Genomic DNA, 17,511 nt, shown 5'->3' with positions numbered 1-17,511 from the left:
TGAGTGAGTGAGCGTGCGTGCGTGCGTGCGTGCGTGCGTGCGTGCGTGCGTGCGTGCGTGCGTGCGTGCGTGCGTGAGTGAGTGAGTGAGTGAGTGCGTGCGTGCGTGAGTGAGTGTGTGTGTGTGTGAGTGAGTGTGTGAGTGTGTGTGTGCGTTGGTGCGGCCGGATTATGAGGACAAAATGCATGAATACGTACCGACTCTATGAGGACACACCGTAACTATGAGGACAGTGCTGATGTCCTCATAAGTCGAGCAGTGCAGAAAGGCTTATAAGGTTGTTCCTAACCACCTCCCGCGTTTTCTCAATATGTCCTTATAAACACGTTGTTCCCGTTTTTCTGTGTGTATGTGTGTATGCTCAGTGTGTATAATCTCCCCCTATTGAAAATTTGGTGCTACTGCGGTTTCATACACATTTCATACACCTAGACCCGCCCAAGCGCGCGTTTCATTGGTGGAACACTGGAATCCTCGTCAGTGATTGGCTGGATTTGACATCGTGACCGTCAGCTCGCCCCGCCTCTGATCTTCAATCGTCTTGATGCAAGGTGTGACGGAGAGATTAATAACAATAATAATTAAGATTAATTAGCAGAATTCCAGCGAAATTGGCGAGCTATAACGGGAGATTTTCACTTGATCATGTCAAAGGTAAGTGTATTTACTTATAAAAGTACATAGCTCAGTGTGTTATTAGTCAGACAGTTTTAACTAGTTAACGTTACCTTTAAACATGGCAGCTAATCGGGCTAACATCAGTTAAAGGTACTAGCCTATTAGCGGCTAAAATGGCGTCTTTGGCGTTTTTTATGGTACAAACAAAATTATTTTGTGGTTCATAGACACATAATGACGTATTAGTTTTTCTTATCAAAAGTAACAAACCCCAAAGTGACTGTAATGGGAGGTGAGCTACAGTGTTATTTTCATTCACCATCTGATAACAGCAAAGACTAATCGATTCTGGGGATTGATAGTTTCTAATAAAAAATGAGAATCGAGAAATCATTATTTTTTTTTTACTCAGGTCTAAGTATATTAACTAATATATTAGTTAAGCCTAATATATATAAACTGAATTTGCAGTAATATGATAGAGACATATTAGAAATATATAACATAAACATACTTTAAGCAAAATGACTGACTGTATTATCGAATATTATTTATAATATATATATATATATATATATATATATATATATATATATATATATATATATATATATATAATATTCGGTAATACAATCAGTCATTTTGCTTAAAGTATGTTTATGTTATATATTTCTAATATGTCTCTATCATAATAGACTGTAAATTCAGTTTATATATATTAGGCTTAACTACAGTCTGACAGTAACATACTTTATATAAAGAATTCTTATAATAAAAACATATACTCATCATGTTACCTGGAATGTTTTTAGTCAACATGGTGAGAAAGAAGAGAATAAAACCTGAGCAGGATGCAAAAGAACACATATTGTCGGACAAAGACAAAGCCTTCATCGAGGGACAACAAATCAACACATTTAAAGGTAAGTTGTGCGTCACAAAGCACTTTGACTATGTTCAGACTGCAGGCAAATCAGATATTAATTTTTTTTCTTTACCTCTGATCAGATCTTCTCAGACATATTGTCCACATTATTAACTGCTATTGATCAAATAAGATCTGTGTGACAAATCCAACCTTTCTGCAAATCCCAAAAATGAAAATTCTGTCATCATTTACTCACCCTCAAGTTGTTCCACACCTATATAAATTGACCCTTTGCACATTTTGGGGTTACTCAGAAGCGGAAGTCATCATAGTTGGGTAAAATTTTATAGCAGTGAATGAGAGAATACATTAAATATATTTTTTTTGTGTTTCCATTTGCTCAAATAGCAAAAGAAAAACTCCCCAAAGGTGTTTTCACAGCTTTCAAAAAGAGGAAAAAAATAAAGAGGGTCTATTTCTTTGTTCTGCTGGACATAAAGGAAGATATTTGGAAGAATGTAACCACACAGTTTTGGGGCACTATTGACTTCCATAGTATTTTTCATATATATAGAGAAGTGGTGCCCCGAAAGTCTGTGGTTACATTCTTCAAAATATCTTTGTGTTCAGCAGAACATTTATTTTTGGGTGAACTAATCCTTTAACAACCCAGGGGCAGATCCCTTGAGTGCAGCTGATGTTGTTTTGAAATGATCAAGAATATTTCAGTAAACAAATAAGCTATCCTTTGGATCCTCTGATCTTATTTCCTTTCCTTGCATTCCCTCACATCCTTCAGAGGTGACAATGAGAAGTGCACTGTATTGCTGGTAGTCTGAACATGGTCTTTCACATTCACACATTTTGCCCCAGGGTCAGCCTATTATTTACATAAAGGTTGAAGAAACAAAAAAACTTGTAACTTATAAAATTATATTTTTTATTTCAAAATTAATACTTGAAATTCTGTATAGGTTACAGAGAATAGGGTAACCAAACTCAACTAGTATTTGATTGGTAACCAATGCTTGAAATATTTTGTCACTTGCTGCACCTCATATTACATTACAAAGTTTTACAGGATTTAACCCTTTAAAAAGATAAGATGGTTAGTTGTGTAATAAATAGGTGCACTTGGGTTCATGTTTTATTATTATTATTATTATTATTATTTGTCCTTTTAGGGAGAGGTGTGTTTGCTCTTGAGCACATTGAATTATCCACCTTTGTTGTTGAATACCGTGGGATTCTCTCTCAAAGTAAACATGTTGAAGATGTTGAAGGCAACTACTTGTTTGACTTCACATGGAATGGAACACGTTATTGGTAAGCTGGCCATTTTTTCAACGATAATTATGATTAATATTATTGTTTCTATTATTATTACTGTAGCAGCTTTGCTAGGGTTCTTATAACAATTGGAACTTATAAGTTAGTGATAATCAATAACATGGTTATTGTTTAGCAGGCTGATTCCTAAGTGGGGTTATATATTTAGCCTATCATCTCACCTTTTAAATTCTCAGGAAGGGAAGTTAACTGTCACAATGTGTATTTTTTAATATAGGTTAAATAGGCCAAGGTTAGCCTAACCCCAAAAATATATATTGTTCAGTTAAAACCTTGTGTTTCAGTTAGGAATGTTTTAAGTTTCTTACTGCATTATTTTTCTCACAGCACAGATGCTACTAAAGTGGACGGTTCACTTGGGCGACTGCTGAATGATGATCACAGAAATCCAAATTGCAAAGTCAAGACAATAATTGTTGACGGAAGACCACACCTGTGCCTATTTAGTATAAGAGCTATCTTTCCAGATGAGGAGGTCACGTACAACTATGGGGATTCCTCGTGGCCTTGGCTTTTAAGGGTGAGTTTCTTGAAGACTTTATTTATTTGAAAGTCAACCATGTTTCACTCTGTTCTGCATTTCATGAATTTGTTAAAAAAAAAAAAGATTCTGCATGTCTGCTTTGTGCACGACAGCCATTAAAGTGACAGTAGATACTTAGACTTTGGTTGATACTATCTGGCAAACATCCTTGCCTCAGTTTTGTACCTGTCTTTCTCACAATTACAGGAATTGTGTGACGAGACATCAGTGACTGTGACTGAATGCAGTGTGAATCCTTCCTCATCAGTGAACGAGAAAGTAAGTGATCGTATGTTCCTTAATTGTTTACTTCTCTTTGACACTGACAGTGTTAAGTGGAGGACAGTTGGGCATCATACTAGGCTGTTTTATGTGGACCGTTGTCTTAAAGACGTTGTTGTGACGTCTCAACTTTGAGTAAAATGTGCCTTTCTCTGTTCATTCATTTTCATCACTTGTGTATTGGGGGATGGGCATGACTCTGACCTGAAATGTAAGGACAGTCCTCCCCTATGGGGACCGTCGTGTTAGGGTTTGATGAAAAGATATGTTGCTTTGGGTATGTGTCAGACATTGACCTTTATAATGTAAATTGTATTACTGTATAGACAAGATCCTCATGTATACATGTTTTACGTCTGCTTTGTGCACGACAGCCATTAAAGTGACAGTAGATACTTAGACTTTGGTTTATACTAGTATTGGTTGTAGTGCCAATCTGGCAAACATCCTTGCCTCAGTTTTGTACCTGTCTTTCTCACAGTTACAGGAATTGTGTGACGAGACATCAGTGACTGTGACTGAATGCCGTGTGAATCCTTCCTCATCAGTGAACGAGAAAGTAAGTGACCGTATGTTCCTTAATTGTTTACTTCTCTTTGACAATGTTCAAGGATTACGTCACTTTGAAATTAAAATTACCCCAAGCTTTACTCACCCTCAAGACATCCTAGGTGTATATGACTTTTTGATGAACATAATAGCAGAAATATTAATAAATACCCTGACACATCCAAGCTTTATAATGGCAGTGATAGGGTTCAGTGACTATGAGCTGAACAAAGTGCTTTCATCCACATCCATCCATCATTAATATATGCTCCACACCGATCCGGAGTGTTAATAAAAGCCTTCTGAATCAAAACAATGCGTTTTGCATAAAATAAATATCCATATTTAACAAGTTATGAAGTCAAATATCGAACTTCCGCTAGAGCACCTTCCATGTACAAGTTAAGAAGAAAGTGTAAACTGGCATCGCTTCAATTACACTTTCTGCGTACGTTGAATACGGAAGGTGGTCTGGCGGAAGCTCGATATTCAACTTTATAACTTGTTTAAATATGGATGTCTTTTTACACAAATGCATCACTTCGCTTTAGAAGGCCTTTATTAACACTCTGTAGCCGTATGGAGTACAGGTTTATGATGGATTGATGTGGATGGAAGCACTTCACTTCAGTTCATACTCATTGAACCCTATCACTGCCATTATAAAGCTCGGATGTGTCAGGATATTTAGTAATATTTCTCTTGTTTCTGATTGTCTTTGTCAGAAACAAGAAAGCCATATACACTGGAAGCCCGTACAAGTTGATTGAACCTAAAAAATTTATGGAAACTCGTTGCCCTGAAAAATTGATTTTCTCTTGTTGAACAAACAAGACATTTTACGTTTAATGGGTTTCATTCATGAAACATTCGTAAATATATGAGTAAATATGTGAGTGATTTGCGCGTAAAGAGACCTTCCCGAAAACTCTTCTCCTGATTCACAAATACTTCGTAAACGTCAGAAGTGATAGTGAAATGTGTGTGTGAGTTAATGAATTCCATTCAGTCATAAATGGGACGCGTGTGCACGCTCATTCTCAATTACCATAAATCCCGCCCATTAAATCCGACTGACAGGCATCATATTATGACACCAAATGAAGGATTTTGGCCATTTTATAGGAAACAATTTCCATAACAATTAAGGGGCCATTAGTTTGCCCAGCCTTATTGAAATCAATTAATTATTTGATTAAAGTGCTCCGTTTGCAGATGCTATTACTGGCTCTCACAAAAAAGTAAAAAGAAAAAATGTATGTAATTACTAGATATATTTTTTTTCAAAATACTATGTAAATATGTACTTTTATTAAGGTGAATTAAAATGCAGCCTTATTAATGAGCAAAACGTTCAGATGTTAAACGCACTATTTACGCGTGGCTGGGAGCAGGTGTAGATTTCTTTCGTACCGACTAACATTTGGAAAATACGAACATTTTAATGAATCCGAAAATTTACGCCAGAACCACTTTACACACGATTTACACAAAAATTCGTTCTGCTCGTGTTTCATGAATGAGACCCAATGTACTTAACATTACAATAGTATTGCAATAAAAAGTTTTAGTTCATTTAACTAATATCTGTTAAAATAGCTCAAATTTATTGATTTAGGTCACTTAAAATATTAAATTGCACACATTTTATTGCATTCATTTTAAGACTTTAATTTTAATATAGCTTTTTAATTTCAGTTATTTTGAAGAATTCTTACTTAAGTTAACTCCACTATAAACAAGGACAAAGAATACACCAAACAGTGATTTATTTGAATCCACAATTTATTTAAATTCAGTTTCTAGAGAATGGAAAGAAACCATCACAAAATTCTGCTCCAAGATGATTCCGACAGTAGATGGATGGAGGTAGAAGGGCAGTGGATGCTGTGCCATATCTTCCATTTTCTAGGCTGTATGCTGTCCTCATCATCAGAAGCCTAAACATGAATAAAGAGATTACTCAGAATATTCACATACATAATTTCAAAATGATGCTGACACTTCAGCTTAATTTACACACCTTTGTCTGTTGCACATAATCTCTCAAATCACTCTCTTCTTCCCAACCAGCCTGCTGGTACACCTAAAGCAGAAGAACAAAGTTTGTTAATATAAGGAAATTGTCAAAACTGAACAAATGTCGAATTTGAATATCTATTTTTTATGTGTATGAATAAACACACAAAACATGAACATAGGCATTTCACTTTACCTGACAGAGCTGGTCAAGACTGAAGCATCTTAGCTTTGATTGGATCTGCTTGGAATCTGCTGAGTGACAAAAAATTCACATTATTTCATTAATTTTTACCAGCAGACAATGTAAACTATATTTAACACAAAAAAAGCATATCACAGGATGAAATCCAACTGAAACTTAAACACAGATAGCTAGCTTGGCTAACAGCACACAGGTGAGCACAATGTTGCATTTATTTTGTAGATAACTTAGCTTTGTACACGATCACGATTTTGGATTCACGATACTTTTGCAAAACGCAGCTGTGGTGTTTTGCCTGTTGGTGCTTGACCTGCCAAGAGCACGCTGACATGATCAGTGCAGTGTCATTCACGTTTAATACGAACATTGTGCTCACAAATATCGACAAAAATAACAAGAATGCATTAATTATTAAAAAGAGATGAACACTTGATATAACACATTCGTGCGTTCACTATAATCTTAACTTTACCATAATGGCAAGCGATGATTTCCACTGATTAAGTTACAAATATGATTGAAAGACGTTGCTTTTGCTCGTCAGTTTATTTAGAACCATCGACCAGATATCTGTATAATTTTTAAAACATGTGACCAAATTATACGAAACAATGCGATCTGTGAAGAGACCGTGGCGGAAGACTTAACTAGCATGTAAGTTAATGCAGCCAAGCTAGCTAACTGCTGTCCCTTGAGATCAATATTGATATGTATCTCATTTACATTCTGAAACTAATTAATAAGAGCTTGTTTCAGAGTAAAAACTAAAAGTTCTTCAACTTACCAGCAAACGTTGACAGAAACACACGCTACATTCCAGCTTGGCGTCATTTCAAACTGCCCAATGAAATTCTTCCTTGTGTTGCATTCCTGTTCGTTGCCATTGACAACAGACTTGAATTAGCACAGTTAAGTTGATTGAACTAAAACATTCCAGTTGAATGAGAGAATTCATGCAAATCGTGCACAAAACCCAAAACAATTGTGTAATGAAGAGAAAATTAAAAAGTTTGTTTAGCTTATTTAATTAATTTGGGTTAAATCAACTTCAGGGATTACAGTGTACACCTAGGATGGCTTGAGGGTGAGTAAAGGTTTGGCTAATTTTCATTTCAAATTAATCCTTTAAGTGTAGGACAGTTGGGCATCATACTAGGCTGTTTTATGTGGACCGTTGTCGTAAAGACGTTGTTGTGACGTCTCAACTTTGAGTAAAATGTGCCTTTCTCTGTTCATTCATTTTCATCACTTGTGTATTGGGGGATGGGCATGACTCTGACCTGAAATGTAAGGACAGTCCTCCCCTATGGGGACCGTCGTGTTAGGGTTAGGGTTTGATGAAAAGATATGTTGCTTTGGGTATGTGTCAGACATTGACCTTTATAATGTAAATTGTATTACTGTATAGACAAGATCCTCATGTATACATGTTTTACGTCTGCTTTGTGCACGACAGCCATTAAAGTGACAGTAGATACTTAGACTTTGGTTGATACTAGTATTGGTTGTAGTGCCAATCTGGCAAACATCCTTGCCTCAGTTTTGTACCTGTCTTTCTCACAGTTACAGGAATTGTGTGACGAGACATCAGTGACTGTGACTGAATGCCGTGTGAATCCTTCCTCATCAGTGAGTGAGAAAGTAAGTGATCGTATGTTCCTTAATTGTTTACTTCTCTTTGACACTGACAGTGTTAAGTGGAGGACAGTTGGGCATCATACTAGGCTGTTTTATGTGGACCGTTGTCTTAAAGACGTTGTTGTGACGTCTCAACTTTGAGTAAAATGTGCCTTTCTCTGTTCATTCATTTTCATCACTTGTGTATTGGGGGATGGGCATGACTCTGACCTGAAATGTAAGGACAGTCCTCCCCTATGGGGACCGTCGTGTTAGGGTTAGGGTTTGATGAAAAGATATGTTGCTTTGGGTATGTGTCAGACATTGACCTTTATAATGTAAATTGTATTACTGTATAGACAAGATCCTCATGTATACATGTTTTACGTCTGCTTTGTGCACGACAGCCATTAAAGTGACAGTAGATACTTAGACTTTGGTTTATACTAGTATTGGTTGTAGTGCCAATCTGGCAAACATCCTTGCCTCAGTTTTGTACCTGTCTTTCTCACAATTACAGGAATTGTGTGACGAGACATCAGTGACTGTGACTGAATGCCGTGTGAATCCTTCCTCATCAGTGAGTGAGAAAGTGATCGTATGTTCCTTAATTGTTTACTTCTCTTTGACACTGACAATGTTAAGTGGAGGACAGTTGAGCATCATACTAGGCTGTTTTATGTGGACCGTTGTCTTAAAGACGTTGTTGTGACGTCTCAACTTTGAGTAAAATGTGCCTTTCTCTGTTCATTCATTTTCATCACTTGTGTATTGGGGGATGGGCATGACTCTGACCTGAAATGTAAGGACAGTCCTCCTCTATGGGGACCGTCGTGTTAGGGTTAGGGTTTGATGAAAAGATATGTTGCTTTGGGTATGTGTCAGCTTTTTTTTCTTATTGTGGATAAGGTTTAAACCCAATATGCACACTTTTCAGTCGGGACATGCTTTCAATGCAGCAACAACTGCAGTGTCTTTCAGTCAAAAAGAAGTAAACAGTTAAGGTCCGTTTACACCAACAATGATAACTACATTAGCATCCACACCAGCAGAAGGTATCTTTCTGTTTACTGTAAGCACATGCTTGTCTGCTGCTTAAATACTCGAGCTTGGTATAGCAGAATTAATTCTGATTGGCTGTCAATGTTTTTAGCGTTTAATCTGGATATCTTTTTGAAAGTGATTCTAACAATATTGTTTCTCTGTGCTGTTATTGTTTAAGCTCTTATGAAGATGCTGCTATTCTTAAATATTGAAAGATTTTTTTTAACTATAACTTTATAGTTATTGTCCTTGGTGTCAACAGGCCCTTTTTAGTTGCTAAAATTCACCCTGTCCTGAGTTAGCGGTGAGGGTTTTGCGTTTGGAGAGATTTTCTTGTATAAAATTTGCCTTTTAAGGGACTTTTTTTGGAAGAAAACAACGAATAACATCTACATTCATATTCATTTGTTAAATGTTATGCATCAAAATTGAAACATTTTATGATAATGGTATACAATTGCTCTGATTTCAGATGACCTGTAAAGACAAGTCAAAGACCGTTGCGAAGAAAGGAGATTCAGCTTTGACTGGAGATGAAATGGTACATTGACCTTTATAATATAAATTGTATTACTGTATAGACAAGATCCTCATGTATACATGTTTTACGTCTGCTTTGTGCACGACAGCCATTAAAGTGACAGTAGATACTTAGACTTTGGTTGATACTAGTATTGGTTGTAGTGCCAATCTGGCAAACATCCTTGCCTCAGTTTTGTACCTGTCTTTCTCACAATTACAGGAATTGGGTGACGAGACATCAGTGACTGTGACTGAATGCCGTGTGAATCCTTCCTCATCAGTGAACGAGAAAGTAAGTGATCGTATGTTCCTTAATTGTTTACTTCTCTTTGACACTGACAGTGTTAAGTGTAGGACAGTTGGGCATCATACTAGGCTGTTTTATGTGGACCGTTGTCTTAAAGACGTTGTTGTGACGTCTCAACTTTGAGTAAAATGTGCCTTTCTCTGTTCACTCATTTTCATCACTTGTGTATTGGGGGATGGGCATGACTCTGACCTGAAATATAAGGACAGTCCTCCCCTATGGGGACCGTCGTGTTAGGGTTAGGGTTTGATGAAAAGATATGTTGCTTTGGGTAGGGCTGGACGATATGGCCAAAATTTATATCATGATATAATTCTTAATTTCGGTCGATACGATATAATTCCGATATCGATATGAACTATATAATAGCCTCAGAAAAACTGCCAAGAATGGCCACAATGGATGTCTGTACCTACAAATCTATGAAATCTCTTCCTATAAAACTATATAATATTTAAGAAATAAAAACAGTACAAATAAATTTATGTTCAGCTTTTATTTGTATTTAGCCTTCATACAAACATAAAAATAAACATAGGCTAAGACTCACTCACTTTAGTAATATTAATATATTTAACATTAAACTATAACGTAGGCTGATTTTATTATTCTTAAAGAGTCATGAAACCCCAAGACACTTTTTTGAGATGTAAACAGATATGTATAGGCTGCACATCATTGAAAACACTAAAGGTACTCATTAATGTTATTCATAAGTGAAAAATAGTTATTTTTGCATTTTTCATAGCGATTTCTGTCGGAGCAACATCACAAAATCTGACGTAATCGTGTACTTTCGGCCCAAGTATGGGCATGGTCGAATATGCTGACGTAGACCGTTTCGAGCGAATCTCGTCATATATATTCATGACATAAAGCTCGTTTAATCCAATCACTGCACTGTAGTATGCATAAGATTATAATTGCGGTATTATGCATGAGGAAGTATCACTTCTCTCGCCTCAGTCTCTTGTCATTCAGAGATGTATCGTTGGAGCTCGTTTCCTCAGTGCCACGACACTATGTGTTTTCCTGAGACGTGACCAGAGCAGAGGTTTGTGTGCATGTGGATTGTTTTGCTGTAATCTACCAGCACAAATGGAAAATATGTTCGCATGAGATCGCATTACAGCGGAGAATTCAAATGTCACAAAAGTGCTGTTCATTCTCCTCTGCCTGCTCTAGCTGCATTCAGGTTCAAACACGCTGTTTCTGTAGGCTGTTTCCCTCAGCACAGCACATGTGTTGTTTGTATTTTGCTCGCGATGCGGTCAGAACTGGAGTTTGAATACGAACACATGAAAAATACGATTGTTGTTATGATATACACGCGGAGCACATATGCTCGGTTTCAGCGCGGAGCTTCGCGTTGTTTAATAACACTAGCCACGTGGCACATCTCAGACAGAATAAAGTATCTGTGTTTAAAGTTTTTATTTCACACATTCTTCTGCACCAAACATGAACCAGCATGGTGTAGTTATGCACACACATTTTCATCAAGTTGTGGAAGCTTGTTCCGTCGCATTTGCATCGTGTACTCATTTTGTAAAACTTGCCGCGTTCGCGTTTGATCTTAGCGTACAACTGCTGAGCACTGGCTGGTGGCTGCGTGTCTCTTTGGTGTACGTCATCACGCAAATAGCCAATCGCGCTCTGCTCTTTCTAACGGCTGCGCCTCAAGTCAGTGAGAAATGCTGTAATGTATATATCGAAATACCGGAAATGTGTTTAAAAATCATATCACCGTTACCGAAAAAAAATATATCGCGATATATATTGATATTGAATTATTGTCCAGCCCTAGCTTTGGGTATGTGTCAGACATTGAGCTTTATAATGTAAATTGTATTACTGTATAGACAAGATCCTCATGTATACATGTTTTACGTCTGCTTTGTGCACGACAGCCATTAAAGTGACAGTAGATACTTAGACTTTGGTTGATACTAGTATTGGTTGTAGTGCCAATCTGGCAAACATCCTTGCCTCAGTTTTGTACCTGTCTTTCTCACAGTTACAGGAATTGGGTGACGAGACATCAGTGACTGTGACTGAATGCCGTGTGAATCCTTCCTCATCAGTGAGTGAGAAAGTAAGTGATCGTATGTTCCTTAATTGTTTACTTCTCTTTGACACTGACAGTGTTAAGTGTAGGACAGTTGGGCATCATACTAGGCTGTTTTATGTGGACCGTTGTCTTAAAGACGTTGTTGTGACGTCTCAACTTTGAGTAAAATGTGCCTTTCTCTGTTCATTCATTTTCATCACTTGTGTATTGGGGGATGGGCATGACTCTGACCTGAAATGTAAGGACAGTCCTCCCCTATGGGGACCGTCGTGTTAGGGTTAGGGTTTGATGAAAAGATATGTTGCTTTGGGTATGTGTCAGACATTGACCTTTATAATGTAAATTGTATTACTGTATAGACAAGATCCTCATGTATACATGTTTTACGTCTGCTTTGTGCACGACAGCCATTAAAGTGACAGTAGATACTTAGACTTTGGTTTATACTAGTATTGGTTGTAGTGCCAATCTGGCAAACATCCTTGCCTCAGTTTTGTACCTGTCTTTCTCACAATTACAGGAATTGTGTGACGAGACATCAGTGACTGTGACTGAATGCCGTGTGAATCCTTCCTCATCAGTGAGTGAGAAAGTAAGTGATCGTATGTTCCTTAATTGTTTACTTCTCTTTGACACTGACAGTGTTAAGTGGAGGACAGTTGAGCATCATACTAGGCTGTTTTATGTGGACCGTTGTCTTAAAGACGTTGTTGTGACGTCTCAACTTTGAGTAAAATGTGATTTTCTCTGTTTACTCATTTTCATCACTTGTGTATTGGGGGATGGGCATGACTCTGACCTGAAATGTAAGGACAGTCCTCCTCTATGGGGACCGTCGTGTTAGGGTTAGGGTTTGATGAAAAGATATGTTGCTTTGGGTATGTGTCAGCTTTATTTTAGTGTGGATAAGGTTAAGACACAATATGCACACTTTCTAACAGCATACAAAACGGCATACAATTGCTCTGATTTCAGATGACCTGTAAAGACAGTGTCACTTCTCTTTGACACTGGCACACTTGTGTATTGGGGGATGGGCATGACTCTGTCCTGAAATGTAAGGACAGTCCTCCCCTATTATCGTTCCAAAAACAGCTTGATTAAAAAAGGATACTGGTAAATAACTATATATTTTTTATTTATTTGTTTGTTTGCCTATACTTTAAAGAACGGTCAGGGGTCTGTTCTTTGTATGGTGCTAACTCAGTTAGCTGGATTTGATCGATGACGATTTGGCACGATCTTGGATTCTTCGGTTCTTCGACACTTATCCTGCTCGGGAGCAGGCTTATGTCTTGTAAACAGGATTAGATTGCATCTTTTTAAGCGGCACAGATACTTAAAATCTGTTCCATCCAATGCTATTTTATTTAAAGAGTTCTGAACTGAACCAGGAACTAAATTAATAACTTATTTGAAAATAATATAATAATATTGTGTAGTCTATAATACTATTGACACAACCAGTTTTTCTCATTGAGATTTATTTGTGATAATAATTACTTTATAATTTTATTGGAGTCTTACACACATGCTGTACAGTTAATCTGAGCCGTGCATTATTTTGATTGGTGACATATTATGGGAGTGGCTTGAAACAGAAAACTTGATCTTGACCCATAAGAAACTTTAATTAATGCTGTCATGTAGGGCTGGATGATTAATCGAAAAGTAATCAAAACCGAAATTCAGAACCTCTAACCGACGTAATTTTCCCATGTCGGTTATTTCGTTTTTTTTAATCCTGTTAATACTTCCCCCTTAAAAACACACTACCGCGTGTGTAGCCATGTGACTCTGCCCCGTCCAGTCAGTGGCATAAAAGCAAAACACGGAGGTGAACACCGGTTCAACACATACACCGCGTTCCAAATTATTATGCAAGTGACATATCAGTTAGATTTCAGCAGAATAAACATTCAGATTTTAGTTTTTCTAAGAAAATGTTTGTTTGTTTATTTATCCATGTCTTTTTAGATAACTGGTATCAATGTCAGACAAAATAATTTGCCAGGTCTATGAAAACCCTACTTAGAGGTTGTTCCACATTATTAAGCAAATCACAGTTCTCATGCAATATGGGAGGAAGAAAGATCTTTCTGAAGATGAAAAGCATGAAATGGTCCAATGTTGTGCAAAAGGCATGAAAACAACTAATATTGTGTGAAACTGAATGGAGATTATCGAATTATCATAAGATTTGTGAGTGATTTAGAGCACAGCAGAACTCGGTCAGATAAAGGTTGATAAAGGTTTATTAAGGAAAGTTCCTGTCAAAAAAATTAATTGTATTAAAAGGGCAGCTAAAAAAAGCCAGTGTTGAGCAGCAAACAGGTATTTGAAGCTTCTGGTGTCTCTGGAGTCTCAAGAAGCTCTCCATACAGGCTGGCAGTTGTGCATAAAGATGCATTTCAGCCACTCCAAACCAAACCTCACAAAGAGAAACATTTACAGTGGGTTTAGAAATACATTTTTAAACAGTTTTATTGCTGTGGTGTTTTTTTTGCAGCATGGGATAGTGTATAATACATTGTATTTCAGAAGGCACTATCCTCCTTTTTATACCATAGCTGAAAATGGCCAGTTATGAACTCCACATATCTTGCAAAAGTCATTTTAATACCCTCAGAGACCCTAAAGGGACCTTCCATCTCACTTCCCAATATTCCAGCCCAAATCATCACCCGCCAGCTCCCTGTTGACGTCGCAGTCTTGTTGGAACGTGGTGGCCATTCACCAACCATCCAGAAATCCATCCATTTAGACCATCCACTGTAGTAAAGCATTAGTCAGTGAATAAAACTATTTAAAAATTAGTCTTCATGTATTTCTAAACCCACTGTAAATGTTTGTCTTTGTGAGATTTGGTTTGGAGTGGCTGAAATGCATCTTTACGCACAACTGCCAGCCTGTATGGAGAGCTTCTTGAGACTCTTGAGACTCCAGAGACACCAAAAGCTTCAAATGCCTGTTTGCTGCTTTTTTTTATAGCTGCCCTTTTAATACAATACATTTTTTTGACAGGAACTTTCCTTAATAAGCCTTTATCTGACCGAGTTCTGCTGTGCTCTAAATCACTCACAAATCTTATGATAATTTGATAATCTCCATTCAGTTTCACACAATATTAGTTGTTTTCATGCCTTTTGCACAACATTGCACCATTTCATGCTTTTCATCTTCAGAAAGATCTTTCTTCCTCCCCATATTGCATGAGAACTGTGACTTGCTTAATAATGTGGAACAACCTCTAAGTAGGGTTTCCATAGATCTGGCAAATTATTTTGTCTGAGATTGATACCAGTTATCTAAAAAGACATGGATAAATAAACAAACAAACATTTTCTTAGGAAAAACTAAAATCTGAATGTTTATTGTACTGAAATCTTACTGATATGTCACTTGCATAATAATTTGGAACGCAGTGTAGTGATGGCGCGCGAGTGGTGAGCTGCAGCTGCATTGTGGCACGAACATTCATACAAACCGTAGCTGTGAAGATCGCGCACAGAGAGGAACGCAGAAACTAGTTGTCAGCGCTGTCCTGTGATTTATCACAAAAGTAGCTTAGAAATTCAAAACTTATTATAGCATATATTTTTCTACTTTTGAAGGAACTATTTACAACCTACAACTTCACAATTAATAGAGACAGTACAATTAATCACACGTATACTGGCACTGTGCTAATTTATCTTTATATGATTTACAACGAGCAGAAATCTGTAAGAAATATTACGAACCATAGATAAAATAACTGCTGATAGTGAGCTACGATGTCAGATCGCTCTTTCAATAGGAAAAAATATCCCACCTTTAATAGTCAATCATATTTACAGTACAAACCTTGTCAGTGAACTATGAGGGGAAAAAAAACCCAGAAACAAAATAATCGTTCAATTAATCAAGGTTTTGATTTTAGGCCATAATCGTCAAGCCCTAATAACACTTAAGCAAAACATGGTCAGGTCATAGTGTCTGAATAATTTTTGGTTCCAAATTTTTATCAATTTTACTGGTAGTCCACTGTATGAAGAATATTTTGGTATAATATGTCACAGTTTACTTTAGCTATCCTCATTTACATAAATGAACTATAGTGTCCTGCACCCACTAGTAAAAATATATCAAAAGTTATCCGCTTGTTAAGTCGTGACGTAAGGAACGCCGTTTCCGGGTCCAAGCCTTGACTCGTTTCACTTGAGAATGCCATCGGCGGCCGTTTTTGAGCGCTATTTATTCATATTAAACATCAATCATTTTAAAAAGTTAAACATTTTAAATACTTACAGTCTACACAACAGTCTCCGTGCTCACAGCATCACAGACATTAATATTTTAAATATTTATAAAAGATGAATCATTGTCTGGCCATCTAGAATTTTGGTATGGAGATAAAGGTTATGATTATATATATTTTTTTAGTATTACACCACATCGTGTGTGTATATTAGTACCATTTGTTGTTTTCTTATGGTATGAAATAGAGCGTTAGGACCCGGAAGCGCTGCTGCGTGACGTCAGACTTAACAACCGAATATCTAGAGTCTGAATAATTTTTGGTTTGACTGTATTTACATACTGTATATGTATATATGTATATTTTTATTTGTTTTGCAGAGACCAAATCGAGGAACACTGAAAAGGCCATGGAGCCCAAATGAAGTGAATGCTGTCATGAAACATTATTCCATATTTCAAAGGGACACCTTTCAACAAAAACCGAGTGTGAGCAGTGCAAGACTGCAGAGGACCCTGTTCTGAGAGAAAGAACAGTCCAAAATATAAGGGGCTTCGTGAGGAACCGAGGTTTGATGTTGGAAAAAAAAAGTTCTTAGAGAGTTCCTAGAGAGATCATTTTGGCCTTACATTAATGTGTGTGACTTTTGTTCTGCAAAATTGTCTAAAATGTTGTTGGGCCACTGAATTTATAAGCAGAAGAGTCTGACTCAGGTCTATATTTTGTGCTGAAGACATCCTTTTATTTACTTTTGTTAAAACATTGTTTTTATAGAAATGTACAAATAATTGCATTTTTATTGGAAGGCAGTATAATTTGTTTTTTCCACTGGTACTGTGTTGCTGAGTGAATTTTGTGGCCCATACCCTGTTGCACTTTGGTCCCATAAACATACTTATTTTATATCTTAGTTGTTGAGCCTTTTTTACCATTTGTTAATTTTTATTAATTGCCTTTTCAGTTTCTTTTGAGTTTTATTGCTTCATCTTATTGACCTTTAACTAGTCTTGTCTGAAGTGTAAAACTTGCTGATCTTTGATCACTAAATTTTCTTCAACCAGGTTAATTTAACCTGTGTATTGCACCACATGTATGCTTGTTGGCTGACATAGCAACAGCACATTATAGCACTATTTCCTTAGGTATGCATATTAATTTTGCAGGTTCAGTGGCAGCAAAAAGATGTACAATAATTTGTGAATTCACTCTTCAGTGTAGAAGAGCTGATTTGATTTAGTATGGTTAACTAATACTAGTACTCCTGCTATGTATGGAGTAAATGGAGTGATGTCCAGT

General features: G+C 36.9%; 1 protein-coding gene and 1 long non-coding RNA gene across 22 annotated transcripts; one reads left to right on the top strand and one right to left on the bottom strand.

The window, feature by feature from the left end:
- The first annotated feature begins 103 nt into the window (after window positions 1-103).
- On the top strand, window positions 104-17,116 carry LOC125261111 (histone-lysine N-methyltransferase, H3 lysine-36 specific-like). Of its 21 annotated transcripts, none has more exons than XM_048179688.1 (13): window positions 104-654; window positions 1,431-1,541; window positions 2,671-2,812; window positions 3,169-3,356; window positions 3,567-3,638; window positions 4,123-4,200; window positions 7,978-8,055; window positions 8,552-8,629; window positions 9,548-9,616; window positions 9,818-9,889; window positions 11,922-11,999; window positions 12,490-12,567; window positions 16,596-17,116. In XM_048179688.1, exons 2-13 carry the CDS (start codon window positions 1,470-1,472, stop codon window positions 16,737-16,739), a joined length of 1,149 nt encoding a protein of 382 aa, XP_048035645.1. In that variant the 5' UTR covers window positions 104-654; window positions 1,431-1,469; the 3' UTR covers window positions 16,740-17,116. The 21 variants fall into 21 exon arrangements, with proteins under 21 accessions (XP_048035645.1, XP_048035643.1, XP_048035640.1 ...); XM_048179686.1 differs by having other exon boundaries at window positions 3,164-3,356; window positions 4,129-4,200; window positions 7,984-8,055; XM_048179683.1 differs by having other exon boundaries at window positions 3,164-3,356; window positions 4,129-4,200.
- LOC125261113 lies at window positions 6,065-7,971 on the bottom strand. Its single transcript, XR_007183219.1, has 3 exons — window positions 7,199-7,971; window positions 6,406-6,464; window positions 6,065-6,276 (listed from the first exon to the last, which is right to left on the bottom strand). It is a non-coding gene; the product is annotated as an uncharacterized LOC125261113 (long non-coding RNA).
- Window positions 17,117-17,511: the final 395 nt, after the last annotated feature.

This window comes from Megalobrama amblycephala, unplaced genomic scaffold (genome assembly GCF_018812025.1).
Source record: "Megalobrama amblycephala isolate DHTTF-2021 unplaced genomic scaffold, ASM1881202v1 scaffold306, whole genome shotgun sequence".
Classification (NCBI taxonomy): domain Eukaryota; kingdom Metazoa; phylum Chordata; class Actinopteri; order Cypriniformes; family Xenocyprididae; genus Megalobrama; species Megalobrama amblycephala.
Note: the sequence above shows the minus strand (reverse complement) of the source record. Positions and strands in the feature narration are given on the sequence as shown.

Bases quoted from the DNA above. Each gene is read 5' to 3' on its own strand.
- LOC125261111 (XM_048179679.1), top strand. From the start codon at position 1,436: ATGGTGAGAAAGAAGAGAATAAAACCTGAGCAGGATGCAAAAGAACAC. The intron at 2,813-3,163 runs GTAAGCTGGCCA...TTTTTCTCACAG, and splicing joins TGGAATGGAACACGTTATTG to CACAGATGCTACTAAAGTGG. The intron at 8,630-9,547 runs GTATGTTCCTTA...CTCTGATTTCAG, and splicing joins CAGTGAGTGAGAAAGTGATC to ATGACCTGTAAAGACAAGTC.